The sequence below is a fragment of the Diabrotica virgifera genome, chromosome 1, assembly GCF_917563875.1.
Source record: "Diabrotica virgifera virgifera chromosome 1, PGI_DIABVI_V3a".
In the NCBI taxonomy this organism is placed as follows: Eukaryota; Metazoa; Arthropoda; class Insecta; order Coleoptera; family Chrysomelidae; genus Diabrotica; species Diabrotica virgifera.
The window spans coordinates 300562423-300579619 of NC_065443.1; the positions used below are offsets into that span (position 1 = coordinate 300562423).

General features: G+C 32.1%; 1 protein-coding gene and 1 long non-coding RNA gene across 5 annotated transcripts in view; one reads left to right on the top strand and one right to left on the bottom strand.

Annotated features, from left to right (window-relative positions):
• LOC126879186 (zinc finger protein OZF-like) overlaps positions 1-15604 on the bottom strand; it is a 67765-nt gene extending 52161 nt beyond the window's left edge. For all 4 annotated transcript variants that reach the window (XM_050642238.1, XM_050642236.1, XM_050642237.1 and 1 more), the window contains exons 1-2: positions 15454-15604; positions 8227-8622 (exon numbers count right to left, since the gene is read on the bottom strand). In XM_050642238.1, coding sequence (XP_050498195.1) covers positions 8227-8539 — 313 coding nt within the window. In that variant the 5' untranslated portion in view covers positions 8540-8622; positions 15454-15604. The remainder of the gene's footprint in view (positions 1-8226; positions 8623-15453) is intronic.
• A 334-nt stretch (positions 15605-15938) lies between these two features.
• Positions 15939-16500, top strand: LOC126879194 (uncharacterized). Its single transcript, XR_007695999.1, has 2 exons — positions 15939-16165; positions 16240-16500. It is a non-coding gene; the product is annotated as an uncharacterized LOC126879194 (long non-coding RNA).
• The last annotated feature ends 697 nt before the right edge of the window (positions 16501-17197 follow it).

Sequence of the window (17197 nt, forward strand, 5' to 3'; positions counted from 1 at the left end):
TTTATAAATGTTTACTTTATGTAAAAGAGGAAATCAATACTATCCAGTAAATTCAGACAATCACTATTATAATACAAGAAGTGCTGAATCTTTATGAGTGCCTAAACACAGAGCATCTAAATCTCAAAATTGTTTCAGATATATGGGACTCACCTTATACAATCATTTGCCAAAAACTGTAAAAGAAATTTCACTTTTCACGAAATTAAAAAAAAATGTTAAGGATTTACTCTTAAAAAAAAGCATATTATTCTATAAATGAATATCTTGAGGACAAACTGCAGTAGCTTCATATTTTACTTGTAAAAATGTTATTTTATATATTTTATGTTTTTACACTGTGAATATTATTATCCATTTATTCACGGGCGAACCCATTTTACAAATAAAGTACAATTTTAAAACAAGTACGATTAAAACAAAATAAAACATTTATAAGCTAAAAACTACAAGACAATTAAACATGAAGGTACACAGACATAATATAAATAATAAACATAAAAAGTAGTTACCTACATCTGATAATAACCGTCGTCAAGTGATATTTGACAATACGGCCTTGAATCTGTTTAAGCTGTAGGAAAAGTCGAGTTCTTGAAATTGATTTGCAATTCTTTGGCTTCGAGATAAGAACGAATAATGAGCATAATTTGTTCTATGCATTGGTACAGAAAATGAAACCAATTGTCTTGTCTGGCGGTTGGGAACTGCGAAATCAATTTTGGCTAACACATCTGGGCAGTCGATTTGTGAGTTAACCAGCTTAAATAATAGAATTAAGTCGTGATGTAAGCGACGGCTTTTTAATGTAGTAATATTTAGCATCTGTAAAATATCGTCATAATGCATATACTGGCCAAGTTTAAACGCAACATGTCTAAGGAATTTATGTTGCACATTCTCAATTTTATCACTATACAACTGATAATAGGGAGACCACACCGAAGAGCAATATTCCAGATGAGGTCTAACTAACGAACAATATAGAATCTTTAATGGTTGGATGGACGTAAAAACAGAAGTAACTCGTTTGATATATCCAAGAAGCCTCAAAGATTTGTTAATGATGGTTTTAAAGTGCTCATGGAAAGTTAGTGAGGTATCTAGCCATATTCCAAGATCTTTGATAACAGTTTGTGATGAAAGAACAGATGTATTAATACTATATTAATACTAATATTGTACTATACACATTAATGTTTTTATACTGAATTCTGTAGTGACGTATCCTATACATTTTTAATGTCTTAAAAGGATCAATAAAGTATGACTATGACTAATGAGCAGGTATGTTTGGTTGTGTAGTAAGTTCCAGTCAAGTCTAGCAAACTAACTTCCCACAAAAAAATTACCAATGTCTCTAGACAGTTGTGTCTCAGATTAGCGAATCGACTTTAATTAAGAAGAAGCAGAAGAATTTATTCAAAATTAGGTAACCCTAATATACAGTTAAAATTGAGATATTTTATAATATGTATTGTTGTGATCTTACTTTTGAAATCTAATGATGTTCTCAGATGTAATCAGTGGCGGCTCGTGATTTTTACAATAGGGGAGGCTATACCTAACTGTAAAATATCTAGACAAATTTGCACTAGCAAAAAAATGCGCCAAAAAATGTAATTAAGGCCCCATCTTTTGACCATTTTTTATTTACATTTCATAATATCATCCTAATTCATAATTTCATGATATTATCATTTTAAAAATAGTTAGTCTAATAGTAAAAGTTTAATACCAAAGTTTGTGTCGTTTATTTGTTAACAATTCCATCTATTTGTAAATAGATACCTATGCATATCAAAATAAATACAGATTTGAAGTTTTGCAGTCCATACATAATGAAGCTTCAAATTTTTTAAGATACTCAACTGAATTTTTTTAATTCTAAACGCGGCCTACTGCGAATTCAAAAACACGATAAATTACCGATATTTTGCTTTGAGTTAGAGATATCGGAAAAAGTTATTTGAGCAAGTTGTTCCAAATATTATTATAACCCCACATACCAAATTTCATAACAAAATTCGCACTTTTAGATTTTTCATTATTTTTAGTCAGGACCCTAAAATTCGTTGTCCCGAGACGCACCCAACCACCCAACGGAGCTGAGAAGGTACTCCGCCTCCCTTGGTATATCCCCGGGCAGCGTGTGATGGCGCCGTAGATGCCACTGTTAGGAGACCGGGTCTCCTTAAACGCTTGCTGCGCTGCACGGAGCATTAGCAACGGAGAATGCTGGGCTTCTCGGCTCCGTTCGTGCATCTCGGGATAGCCCAGGGTCCTGCCTACAATAATATGTAATAAAACTGAGACGCGATCATGCGTTCTAATGCTAATGCTCCGTACGTATGGATAATTAGTGATAATATGGAATTTACACGTTGTATAATAGTAATTATTGTTGTTTTCGCGATTCATGATAAACAAAACAGTATAGAGTGTGTAAAAAATTTATGGGGAGGCTGAGCCTCCCTTGCCTCCTCTGACGAGCCGCCACTGGATGTAATTTATCTTAATTAATTAATCAATAATTATCTCATTAATCAAACAGATCAAATACCAATATAGTGTCAATCTCAGGGCTAAATTATAATATCAATTACTTACTTTCGTGGCTTCAAAGTATTTCTCAGTGGGTTCCTAATCGGGATAGATAAAAGAGAGTAAAATAATACACACATACGGATTTCAATTAGAAATTATAAAAATCGTTTATTTTCTCTAAATGGCAATAACTGCTTAATATTTCTAATATCTTATCTTTCTATCTTTATTTAATACAACAATTACAAAAATAGGAATCTTATTTCTTTTTGTCTCCAAATTTATTTTATTTACAATGAACTATTATGATTTATCAGTATCAAATTGATTGAGGTTTGATGAAATTTTTATAGTGATTGTGTAGCTCAATTTTCAATGTGTTATTTAATACACAAACCATACATTCATGTCATAACAAAATAGACTGACCTTTACTGATGATTTGACAATGTCTTCACACAAAACACGTTTCCTATTGGCTTGGGTTGCGATCCAAAGACTCGTCCAAGTCTTCCAGTAATGCCTCTGCTCCTTTGAAAACTAAGCCTCGTACAGCCCTCGTTCCTGCCTTCTCCTGATGCCGTGTTCTACCTTTTTCAAACACTTCAACAAAAACCGGGATACTCTAGACTCAAGAAGTTATATACTATCTCGACTCGGCCTATCACTCGTTCCACGATATCTTACTTTTTATTTTTTTAAAGACAAAACTAACCAACCCGTCGTTTCACTTTTTTGTACACTCTTCTCGAAAACTGGACTTCGCCTCTCGATCGCTCAAAACACACTGACTCTCATTGCTCATTCATTCTCCTTCTTCCAAAATACCCCTTCCAGCATTCAAAAATCAACCAATCCAAAGCAACTTTCAATTATTTGTATTTACCAACACAAACTTTCCTTTTTCTAAATATCTTAATGGATTTCAAGAAAAAATAATATTCCCCATTTCAATTTTACTTTCCACATTAATCCTCTTTACAAATTTAATAACCTATTATCTTATTTACTAGAATATGAGTTATCGGTGGTTATTGACAAATCTTTCCACGAACACTTTCTTTTTAAACATCACTCTAATTGTTTACTTGAGTCGTATTGTTCCTGGGGTTCGTAAACACTTTTCCGAAACACTTTCTTAAAAACTACCTATACAAAATTTGTTTTTTACAGGGTGTTCCAAATTTACATGCCCGCGGTCGAGAAAAACGAAAACCTTTATTTTTATTTGAATTTTAAATATAACTATAGACTTTTATTTCTTATGTCAAATAGGAATATAACAGTATAAACAATTTAAATTATCTGACAATAGAAAAGTGTTATTAAGATACAATATCCAAGTCACAATAATAAAAATAAAACAAAAAAACACTTAAAATATTCCATTACAATACAAGCATTAAAAATAATACTTTACTCAAAATATTACATTAAACTACACGCAGTTAAAAAACACATTTAGAAGCCACATGAGACATTAAATACGATTTGCAACATAATTCTTTAAATTTTTCCTATACATGTTCATTGAGGTATTCAACTTGAGTTCCGTTGGCAACTTATTGAAATTATCAAAACCCTTATCGAGAAGTGAGTTCATAGCACCTGTAGTATTGGTTCTGCTGATGTAAATATTATTAGAATTTCTCGTAAAATAAGGGTGAATATCTGAATTGTAACTAACAAGATCGAGAAAATATTTAGGTGCGAATCCATGTACAATTCTAAAAATCAATATCATGGTCAAATAAAAAAAAACGTTGCGATAACGAAAACCACTGCAAAGTATTCAACATCAATGTGACAGGTGTTAATCTACTTGTACGTAAAATGATCCTCATTCCACGATTCTGTAATTTTTGTAATTTGGCTAGTTGGTTAAGATTTAAAAGATATAAGATGGATGCACAAAAATCAAAATGAGGTTGGATTATCGATTTATATACAGTGATCCTTGACTGAAGTGACAAATTCTTAGAAATTCTTGTAAAGAAATACAATTTTTTTGCTAGTTTTTTACACGTATACTCGAGATGCTTGTCGAATGATAGAGTATTATCTAATTGAAAACCAAGATATTTAATTTGTGTCACTAGTTCAATTGGTTCCCCATCAATGTTTAACACCATATTGTTAGTATTAAGAATCCTGTACTTAAATTTAGATGTAACTATCATGGCTTTTGTCTTACTTACGTTTAATTTAAGTTTATTAAGTTTTAAGTATTTAGACACTGAACATAAAACGTGATTCATTTTGTCAACCGCCCCTTCAATAGAACTATCGCTACAAGCCAAAAGGGTATCATCAGCGAAAAGGTTAATAAATTCACAGTTCACAAACAAATTTATTTCATTTAAATATAATATAAAAAGCAATGGTCCAAGTACACTACCCTGCGGTACACCAACGTTATTACTGACAGTTTCGGATAATACATCAGAGATTTTTACTCTTTGCTTTCTGTCAGTTAAGAAGTTCCTTAGCCAATTCAGAACAGCTCCATTAATGCCATAAGTTTTTAGCTTATCCAATAAAATGTATCTATCAATCGTTTCAAACGCTCGTTTAAGATCTAGAAAAACTGCAACTCTATAATTATTTCTATCTATTTCTTGTTTAAATTTACATATTGAGAGTTGAACAGCCGCTTCACATGAATGATTCTTACGAAAACCAGATTGATGATTAATTAAAATATGATTCAAATCTATGTGATCAAGAATTTGCTCGTATACAACCGTTTCCAATACTTTATCCAAAGCCGGTAACATGTTGATAGGTCTAAATTCGCTCAACTTAATAGTATTTGTCACTTTAGGGATAGGAACAACTGTAATTATTTTTAAGTCAGATTCAACAATGCCACCATCTAGGGAAGTGTTAATTAAATTTAAAATAACATGACCTATGGTTTCAAATACTTCTTTAATCATTTTACTACAAAGAATGTCTTGTGGATTGTATTTACTATCAAGAGTGTTAATGATGTGTCTTAGGTCAGAAAGTGATATTAATTTAAATTTTGTAAAGGGCATATATAAATTACTATTAACGTTAATCCAAGAATCTTGTAATTCCATACTGTTAACTATATCCTCTATGCTATTAACATAATACACATTAAAATTGTTTGTAATGTCTACCTTATCCTGACATACGCTTTTCTGACCATTAAACTCAAATTCTATATTATTTGGAAAATCTCGACCGTTCCTGTTAACTAATTTTTTTTGAAGTCTTCCACATTAATTTAGAGTTATTTTTATTTCTGTCAATTTTATCCAAGTAGTATTGGTCCTTTTTGACTTTCAACACATTCACAACCTCATTTCAAGTTTTTTAAAAGTTAACCAATTATTATCCCTCTCTTGACCAAAATAATTCTTAAACACCTTGTAGCTGCTGTCCCTAGCTCTAATTTTATTGGCTACTTCATTATCAAACCATGGCAAGTGACTCCTATAACTACACGTTTGGATGGGAGCTACATTATTTAATGTTCTACCACAAGTATCATGTAACTCTTGGTATAAAATATTTACATCAACATTATCCAAAGACCAACGGTATGAAATCAAATCAGTTTTAATTTTATTCATATTAGTACTACTTAAGTTCCTAAAAGATCTTGATAAATTAGTAAAGTTATTAATACAGTTTGAAAAATTCACTGAAATTACTGAATGATCGGTAATTGCAGGTGAAGAATGGACATCAGATACGCAATTATTTTGATTAACTAACACATACTCAAGAAGAGTTTTACTTACATTAGTAATTCTGGTGGGCTCAGCAGTTAGCTGGCTAATCCCATACATTGTTAGTATATTTTTAATTTTATTAGTATAAAAACTGTTGCTTAAGTAATCCAAATTAAAAACCCCTACTAAAATACATAAAGAATCAGATGCAAAACGTTCACAAATATCCACAAATTTATCCAGAAATATTGCATCAGAGGAAGATGGAGAGTGGTACAGACAACCAACAACCACTAGAGACGAACCAATTGCTATTTTTATAAATTTGCACCAATAGTTTCCCTCCAACAGTGGATGAGAATTGCCAAGAGTAGAAATCGATGGAGGCAAATGGAAGAGGCCTATGTCCAGCAGTGGACGAACACAGACTGAAGAAGAAGAAGAAGTTTCCCTCCAGAGTAAAAGTTTTAAAAACAGAGTAGTGAAAACAGTTTTCTACATAGATATTAACACCACCAGTATGACGACTCGTCGAATCACATCTTACTGCATTGTACCCCTCAATGTTAATTTCGACATCTTCAATGTCATTGGTTATTCTAGCTTCACTTACCAAGATTAATTTAGGGTTATATGGAACCAAACATCCTTCAATTTGATCTTTATTGCATAGAAGACTTTGGGCATTTAAATATAATATATCAGTATTAAGATGTATACTAGGGTCATATTTTAGTTTTTTCTTCTAATAAGTCCATTATTATTAACAATAGTGGGTTTGTTATTAATGTATTTAATAGTTTTGGTATTATCCCCTGCTGCAGTGATGTTTTCAAGGTCTTTCTTTATTTTCTGGAAGTATTCTCTTTGAGAAGTAGTATTGGAAGTATTCACCTTACCAAAGTAAACGACCGAGAGGAAGACCACAGATGAGATGGGTTGATGATATTAAAAGAGTAGCCGGAACGAATTGGAAATATGTTGCTCAGGATAGAGACCGATGGAAGGAGTTGGGAGAGGCCTATGTCCAAACGTGGACGATAGAAGGCTAAGAAGAAGAAGAAGATTCTCTTTGAAGCTTAGTTTCATCTGCCGAAATTTTTACTCCAGGAACTTTAATCTCCTTTTTATTTTTTAATATTTGTTTAACATCTTCATTAGATCTTAAAATAACTTTAACTGGCCGAGCTTTGTTGACCGTGAATTTACCAATGCGAAATACTTTTAGATTGTCTTTTTCTATTGAAAAATTTCCCAAAACCTTCTTAACCACTGCATTATCCTCTTTATTACGTTCGCTCTGAATGTTTTTGTTCGATTCATTGATGTTGTATATAATTATATTGTTTGCTCTATTTTGTCTGTCCCACAACTCCGAAATAACATTCTCCATACTACAATTATCAACAGTGTTTACCGGACTGGCAGTACTAGTGTTACGTTGATCTAATAATTTATTAAGATTTTCTTTCATCTCAGCAACCTCCTTAATAAACATTGGAACTTTGTAAAAACCTTCCTCACAGGCATCACAATAAAATTTCAATTTTCGTTTGGTTTTTAACTGTAAGCACTTGATCTCTGATGCCGTTAGATCACCACATTCCATACATAATAGATTTTACAGCTATCACAGGAAAATATTTGATTCATATCAAAATCACCTTTACAATTGGAACACTTTTCCATTTTAATGACCGGACACCACTGGAGAAACTAGTTTAGCAAATCCAACAGAAGTAATTAGTTATCTTATCATCAATTAATAATCACTTGTTTTTCTTGAACAGGTTTAGAATCATAAATCACGCTTTAGTTACGTTTATAATATGTAGTTAAAATACTAAACAATTTTTCACTTTTGTGACTAAAATCACTTTTGTAACCCATTGTAAACTGATATATTTCATTCAAATACCATGACACGATGTGCTTGCTGCTAACGGTGAAAATAAATAAAATTAATACTTACCATGCTGACTTGTCTGATGTTCTTCATTCAAATCTAACTCATTGCAATTCATATTTTGTTTCTGAATTTCCTCCGTTTTAACATCTTCAATGAAAACTGTTGTATTGATTTGATTGAACCAAATCTTTGAATCATCAATGTTGTCAACTTTATCAATGGGATCTTCAACTCTATCATTAAGTTCGTCAAGCATTTCTTGTTTCAGTTGATTTTTAATTGAAACCGGAGTATCTTTGTAATCCTCATCATCAGTTTCTGTTTTGATTTTGCATTTTATATGAGATAATTCATTTTTATCATCCTTTAATTCCATTTTTATTCTTCATTTATTTGGATTTGGGTTCTGTGTCCTACAGTAAACTTTATACAGTGTATATCTATGATTGTTGCTTAAATCTGAAAATAAACATTGTAGACATAAATAACATTTAACTTGACTGTTATGAAATGAATTGAATGGCATTTTTTCTTAAATATTTGTACATAATTATGATGGCATGACTTTTATTGCTGACATAATGAGGGGGTTAGTGATTAATAAAAAAGCTCTTGAGGCAGTGGTGGCTGGTCCTATGAGGCAGTGCCTCACCAGTATATTAATCGACTATTTACGTTATTTTGTTATTTCATCATCAATTCTTTAAATACAATTTAACTTTTTGAAATTTGCCAAATAACCTTATTTTCGTCATTTCATACCATAAATTCTTTAAATACAATTTAACTTTTTGGAATTTGCTGAATAACTTTATTTTTATTATAAAACTTCTCTACCTGGGAGGGTATATGCATGTCATTCTCACTTTCTCAAATTACATAGCAGAGGAATAGTAGATCCACGCCTCTGATGGTGCTTTGTCTAGCATACCTATTACGAAGCCGACAGAAATCCTCCGGCAGCAATAAAATTTGAACTGAGAATAATTTTTGGAAAATCTTTCATTTATTTTATTTATTTATTTAGCTTACGGGAAAACCCCATTAAAAGTGTAATTATAAAGTAAATAATAATAATAACTAGCATCAACACAAAAAAGTAGTACTTATAAGAAGATACAATGCAATAATATACAAACAATCACAATATACCTAAAATATAAGATATAACAAATATACCTAACATATAACACTAAATTTAACAAGACATATTAACAATAATGAAACAGACATTTTTACAACAATGAACATCATAAAGCCAGAGATCTCTTCAGTTGATCCAATGAAATATGTATTGAAAACATCAACATTACTAATATTCAACAATCCCATATAAGTACCTATTGACTGGGCTATGAAAACCACAGGATGTTCTGTGGTAAGAGACATTGAATGTTTTATGATAGCAAAAAAGGGCTCGATAGGGAACATTAAAATCAATTTGGCGCAAGAGACTTGGACAATCAATTTGTGCGTTAATCAACTTACGCAGAAAGACCGCACCAGAGATGTCACTACGTAATCTGAGATGAAGTAGAGAGTAATTTGTCTTATAACAGTAATTTGCTTATTGCTTGTTTCTATTTCCCTATATTCAATACATTTACAATATAAGATTAAAGATTAGTTCTAAAATGAAATTATCACAGGTTTGTAGGTAATTATATAGGGCTTTTCATTTACATTCATTTGTTTCGAGCTTCTGTCATATGTCGTATAATCCGTGTATATTAATATTATACACAGATTATACAACATATGACAGAAGCTCAAAACAAATGAGAATCGATGAAAATCCCTATTGTTTGCGTACAATAATTTCATTTCGGCAACTGATTAGTAATAACAGAATCAGTTGTCCGTTGTTGTCATGTAGTATATAAATGTAAATTATTTTGCTTAATATGGCTGTACAACCCTGATGAAACCAAAGAAGGACGAAACATCTGGTTCATACTGTTTTGAAAATGTGGTATGTTATCATAGTAATTATTTTTAGCTAAAAAACAGCTACTATGAGTATCAACCTATTAGAGACTTAGAGCTTTCGTTGCTATTCTTTTGCGAATAAAATTATCTAATATAATTTGAAGGGATTTTGGTTGTTTGTGAATTCACGGAGAGGAAAGCCCTCTATGCCTGCTGTGTTGAGGTATGGTGGTGTTGAATCCGGTCATGGACCAGATATTGTAAATCTTTTTGCAGAATATTTTTCTACAGTATATTCCACTCAAATATGTGTCATACCCAGTGACTCACCTACATTTGGTCTTACTAATCTGACTGGTTTCAACATAACTATATCTGATATTTATCTAAAATTATCAGAACTGGATGCGAATAAGGGTCCTGGTCCTGATGGATTGCCTACTAGCTTTCTCAAGAACTGTTGTTTTATATTATCCAGACCTCTTTTTCACATCTTTAATCTATCCTTAAATACGGGTGAATTTCCAGAATGTTGGAAAAATAGTTTTTTAACACCCATTTATAAAGCGGGATAATTCATTGGTGAATAATTACAGGCCCATTAGTATAATTAGTGTAATACCAAAGATATTTGAATGTTTTGTATGTGACTATCTTAAAGCTTCACTTGAAAAACAACTAGTAGACCAACAATTTGGATTTCGGAATAACAGATCAACCGAATGTAACACACTAGTATTTGTGGACTTCCTGAGGAAGGCATTGGAGAGGGGTTGTAGGCAGTGGCGGCTGGTCCTAAGGGGCCACCGAGCCATGGCACTGGCTCTGAAAAATATACTTACAGGAAAACAGATTGAACAATAAAAATAATATTATTTTTACTATGCTTTTTTTAATATCAATGCATTATCTACATACATTATTTATCATTAATATTAATTTAATTAATTTATCATTTAATATCCACGAAAAAACAAATAATTCCTGTGAGTTACTCTGCGCCCGAGCACCATTCCGTATGGCTCGAGATTTGACTTCAAAAGCATAGGAAAAGGTAGACGCGGTCAGCTTACAACGGACGCCGGGGCTTATGAGATTCCGAGCCAGACAAACTTTGGCTCGAGTGAGTTTTAGAATGTGACTTTTCTAGTTAGAATGTGTGTTAGAATGGTTTTTGCTTATCTATTAGCGTTGATTTGAAATTTCATCTATCTCTTCAAATTTTGAAGGCTGTGCAAAGATTTTAAATAAATATTTATTCAAAAAATTGCCGGATTTGTGGATGTGATAAAAAAAATGCATTTTTCTGTTTCGTGTGTGTTTTGTTTGGGAGCGATTCTACATGGGCAAGACATGGTATCATTGATTTAGTGCATATTTACGATAAAATAAATATTATGCCTTGCCTTATTTTCATAATTCTTTATCCATGCGATCATCTAATTATACATAAATATCAATTTTCAAGATACTGTGTTAAAAAACGAAAAAAAATCCTTTTTCATCCAGTACCCGGTAAATTTACGTATTAAGTTGTGTTAAGGGTAAATTTACCTATGGTAAATTTATCTATTTGTGCACCGCCTCTTTTAGTAATCACGAGCCGCCACTGGTTGTAGGGTACATGCACTATACACTGATTTCTCCAAGGCCTTTGATCGGGTCAACCATAATATTTTAATATTTAAACTTAAACAAATGGGTGTTAATGGTCCACTTCTTGAGTGGCTGAGAACATACTTGATTGACCGAGTTCAGATGGTGCGTATCAGGGATTTTGTTTCCAGTGAGAGAGAGAGAGAGAGAATATATGTTTATTGTCTAAGAAAAAATCTTGTTGACAAACACTGTTTAAGAGTTTTAAATAAATAAATTAAATTAAAATATGACTAAATATAAAATATAACACATAACACATTTACATTATATAACAACTACAAAATATGTAGTATTGTCAAAAATGAAAAACAAACAAACTACAAGCTGTAAAACTAAATCACAAACAATAATGACAAACAAATTGACAAAAAAAAAAAAAAAATATACACAAGATCACAAATACATCAGCTCCAATGGTCCTCAAAAAATTCTGTCAGATCATAATAGGCCCTCTTAGCGAGCAGTCTATCTAATGAATTTCTAAACTTTCTAATAGTTTCCAAATTTTTTATTTCACTAGGTAGTTTATTAAAAATTTTGATGCCATTAAAAATAAATGAGTCTTTGACTAGTGTGCTTCTAGGTGTAATCAAAGCTAAATTGCTAGCAAATCGTCCAGATCGATTATTATTTTCATATAGATGTTTATTCTTAAAAATAATGCTTGCCGTTTCCAAAATGAAAAGAGATACAAGTGTAAGGATACTGTGTTTAATAAATAAAGGTTTACACGTTTCTCTAGAATTTACCTGGCACAACAGGCGTACTGCCTTTTTTTGAAGCAAAAACACACTACTGAAAAGCTCCTGACTACACGTTCCCCAAAACTGAATTGCGAATCTAAGATGTGACTCTACTAGTGCAAAGTACACAGTTCTTGCTTGGGCAAAACCAAGCTCCCTTCTAGTCGACCGTATTGCATAGCATCCAGATGCAAGTTTTGAATTCAAGGCTTCGATATGCGATTTAAATTTAAGGTCAGGATCAATATTCAGGCCAAGAAACCTGACGGACAGCTGAGGTTCAAGTTACAGATGTAATTCAGGCATAACATGTTTAAAACACAGAAGCTTGGTTTTAGAAGTGTTTAATGTCAAAAAGTTCGCCGTGCACCAATTTCCAATCATTAAGAGTTCCCTACCTACAGATTGGCGTAAGACATTCAAATCTTTAGCATGCCATATAAGAGTGGTATCATCTACATAAAGGGTGAAATGAGCAGATACATCGAGGTAGGCTAAATCGTTTATATATACCAAAAACAGAACTGGTCCCAATACCGAGCCTTGGGGCACTCCCCAAGTTACATTCATCAAGTCAGAGTCACAGTCTGTTCTAACAAACTGACTCCTACCCGAGATTAAGGTTCATTCAGGAGTACCTCAGGGTTCACATTTGGGGCCCCTGTTATTTAACATATTCATCAATGATATACACCACTGCTTCCGACACAGTTCACCTCTGCTTTTTGCAGATGATCTAAAGTTCTATACAATTATCAACAATACAGAAGATTGTATTAATCTTCAACATGATCTTGATCGGTTGAGTGAGTGGTGTATGTTGAATGCCATGGCCCTGAATGAATCTAAGTGTCATGCTATTTCTTTTGGACGATCGAGAGACCCAATAGAATATAATTATAATATACAGAATATTCCTGTTGACTGGGTTACTGAAATTCGTGATTTGGGAATTAATTTAGACTGTAAACTTTTATTTGAATCACATTATACATCTAAAATTTCCAAATCTTTACAAATGCTTGGTTTTATAAAAAGATGCACTAGAGACTTTCAGAATATTGAAGCAATTAAATTACTATATTGTTCTTTAGTTAGACCTCATCTAGAGTATTGTTCTTGTGTTTGGTCTCCATCTTACAATATTTACATAACAAAAATCGAGACAGTCCAACACAAGTTCTTAAGGTACATAGCATATAAGCTGGGTATACCTTTTGAGTTAAATCAGTTAAATTATTATCAAATTGAAACCCAATTGGGTATTCTCTCATTGCGTGACCGACGAGTAATTAAGGATGCAAGGATGCTCTATGGCATAATTAATTCAACAGTTTTGTGTCCTCAGCTACTTGAGCAGGTTGGTCTCCATGTACCTCTCCGTAGAACTCGATTAAATCAAACATTCTACATTCCTATCCATAGAACCAACTATGCATATAACAACTTTTTATATCGAGCACTAAGATGGGCAAATACTCAACCTGATCTAGATTTCTTTGCACCGAAGTCTGAATTCATCTCTGGCCTCAGACGTATGTTTGTTTGAGTAGTTGTTGGATAGTCATTATTGTGATATATGAATCTGATTTATGTGATTAAGTTTGTGATATTTATATTTTATTGTATTATTGTTTTATTATTACTATTTTATTGTATTTTAATTATTATTGACACATGTATTATGTATATTGGACTTATAAACTTGTAATCTTTTTGGGCAGTGTCCCGTTGAAAATAAATAAATAAATAAATAATATGGTTTGCAAGCATTAAAATAAATACAGTGTCATTCTGTGACGTTATGACGTCACAAAATCGACCTTCTGGCTATTAAAGAGAAGCTAACCATTATAATAATATTCCTCAAGTGTAGTGTGCCTCACCATCTTGTACTATCACGAGCTGCCCCTGTCTTGACGGTGAAACAGCTGGAATAAAGGTGAACAGAGTTCCCATTAACAACAGATATGCAGATTACACTGTCATCTTAGACAAAAGTATTGAAGATCATCAGATACTGGTAAACAGAACAGCGAGATATAGCCAAGAATACAGTCTAACAATGAACATTAAGAAGACAAAATTTATGAGAAAATATTAAGACATAACGAGAATCTACTCATAAATTTAACCAATCTTGAACAAGTAGACTGATATGCATATCTAGGAACAATGATCAACTCCACAAATGATTACTTCCAGGAGATTAATATAGAATAGAAAAGGCTAGAGCAAATTTTAACAAAATGAGAAAAGTTCTCTGCACAAGAGGTCTAAAGTTAGAGCTAAGAGTAAGGTTGGCTAGGTGCTACATTTTCTCGACTTTGTTTTACGGAATGGAAGCTTGGACCTTGAATGCGGCATCAATGAAAAAACTAGAATCATTCGTGTTGTGGGTGTATAGAAAAATTCTGAAAATATCATGGACAGAACACGTCACAAAGAGGTTCTGAGAAAGATGAATAAAGAAATGGAAGTGCTAAATACAGTACCAGAAAATTGGAATATCTCAGACATAATACACATGAAGAGAGATACAACTTGCTCCAACTAATTATGCAGGGAAACATTCATGGAAAAAGAAGCATAGGGAGACACAGAATAACGTGGCTGCGCAACCTGAGAGAATGGTATGGATGTACATCAAATGAACTTTTCAGAGCAGCCGTCTCCAAAGTCCGAATAGCGATGATGATTGCCGACCTCCGTCGCGGAGATGGCACTTGAAGAAGAGTATATAGTCTCATTATGTTAATAACAAAATAAAAAATGTCTATGTTGTCCTTTTGAGTTTTTTTTTTAATCCACAATTCTGTTTGTCATTATGTACACCTATTAGTCAAGTTGATTATGTTAAATAAAGTTAATAAATACAAATGAAATTCTTGTTGAGCTAACTATACACAGGAATTATGAAAATGGGTAAAATAACAGGACATTGTTATAAAAATCTCACCAAAATGCAAAATATTTGAGACGATCTTGCTTTTTTTCTTCTATCACATTTCACACTTTCTTCTACAAAAACCAGAACCAGAGACAGAAAGAGAAGAGAAACACAGAAAACAACGCCAAATGTCGCCAAAAAACAATAAACAAACTGTCAATCCACGTCAATCCGAATTGACAGTTCGTTGACAACGACAACAACGCCACAGAATAAAGAACAAGAACAACTTGTTTTCTATTCGCGATGAAAAACAAAGTAGCTGACCTCTGGTGGAATAAATTTAAACTACTATAAGTGGTATAAACAAACCAGAAAATTGTTGATTTGAATGGAATTTGGTCACTATTAAGAAACTTTTAGTATATTTGAGCATTATGAGTACATTAAAATATTTTAAATCAAATCGGTATCGTTTTATTCCTCAATTGAATGTTTGTTTATCAAGGTTCATAGATAGGGGTTAGGTTATCTCATAACTATGTGGACGGAAGCGAGAGGGAGGGGAATGCCTACGTCACTCGTACGACAAAGTCAAGTTTGACAGTTGTATGTGGTTATATTTCCGCATATTTTTGTGGAATTTTCTTATAATATCGTTTATTTGTTTAATATTTGTTGAGTTTTTAAGCATATAAGGACTATATTACTATAATTACTTATTTGGGTCCTATACAAAGGCAGTAATGACTTGTGAAGTGTGTTTTCGTAACCGTGTAAGGTTAGTTTAACAATTATAATATTACACATAATAATATGTAGTTTTGTATGTTATAATAATAAAACATTTTTTAGATGAGTGGTGGTAACATTTGTAGCATAGCTATATGTAAAAGCAACTCCAAAATTCCTGAACCAGATGGAAACAAAATAATGTTTTTGGACATTTCCCAAATACCTTAAATTATCAAACAATAATGGATAATAAAATGTTACAAGATAAATGGGCCTCTAAACATAAGAAAATAGGTAGCAAACATTTCCTCGTGTCTGAATATGTTAATATTATGTTACGTCTTTTTTATATTTTAACCTAATAATAAATTATTTATATTATTCGTTCTTTTGTTGTTGCATACCACCAAAAATGATAAAAGTGCTGCACATTCCACGAAAAACATAATAAGTAAGTACCTACATATTAGTATTTTTGATTTTAAACTTTTTCTTCTATTTTTTTGGATTTTTGTGCTAATTAAATTGTTTTCTCCATTTAAAACACACATAATAAGTGTTAAATGAATTCTAGTTTTTTGTTAGCAGACTATTGATTTTTAAGGGAAAAATTGATATAATTACCAATATAAGAACCACTTAAATATACCTATACCCAAGAAAATCTCAAAATATATTGCAAAACCTAAGTTTTTGAACCTTTTATTAGCATTGACTCTTATGACAATTTTAAAATTGTCGTACGGATGACGTATTCCCGCCTTTAAAAAGCCAGCCTTTGATTGGTCTACAGTTATGAGACAACCTACGCCCTAATCTATTAACCTTGTTTGTTTATACCTTAGAATATAAAATAAATCAGGAAGGAGTACAATGCGAAATGACTACGAGCCAAGAAGGAGGTTGCAAATGGCAATCAGCTGTCAGATTTGCTTTCTATCTCCAGTGACGTACCTTTGAAAGAGGGAAGAAAAGAAATTCTTAACGATTTTACTACATCTTTGATGTTAAAAAAACAGCTACAGATCAAGAGAAAATACGTATTACTATAATATTTTGTTGAAAAGTCAGTTAAATA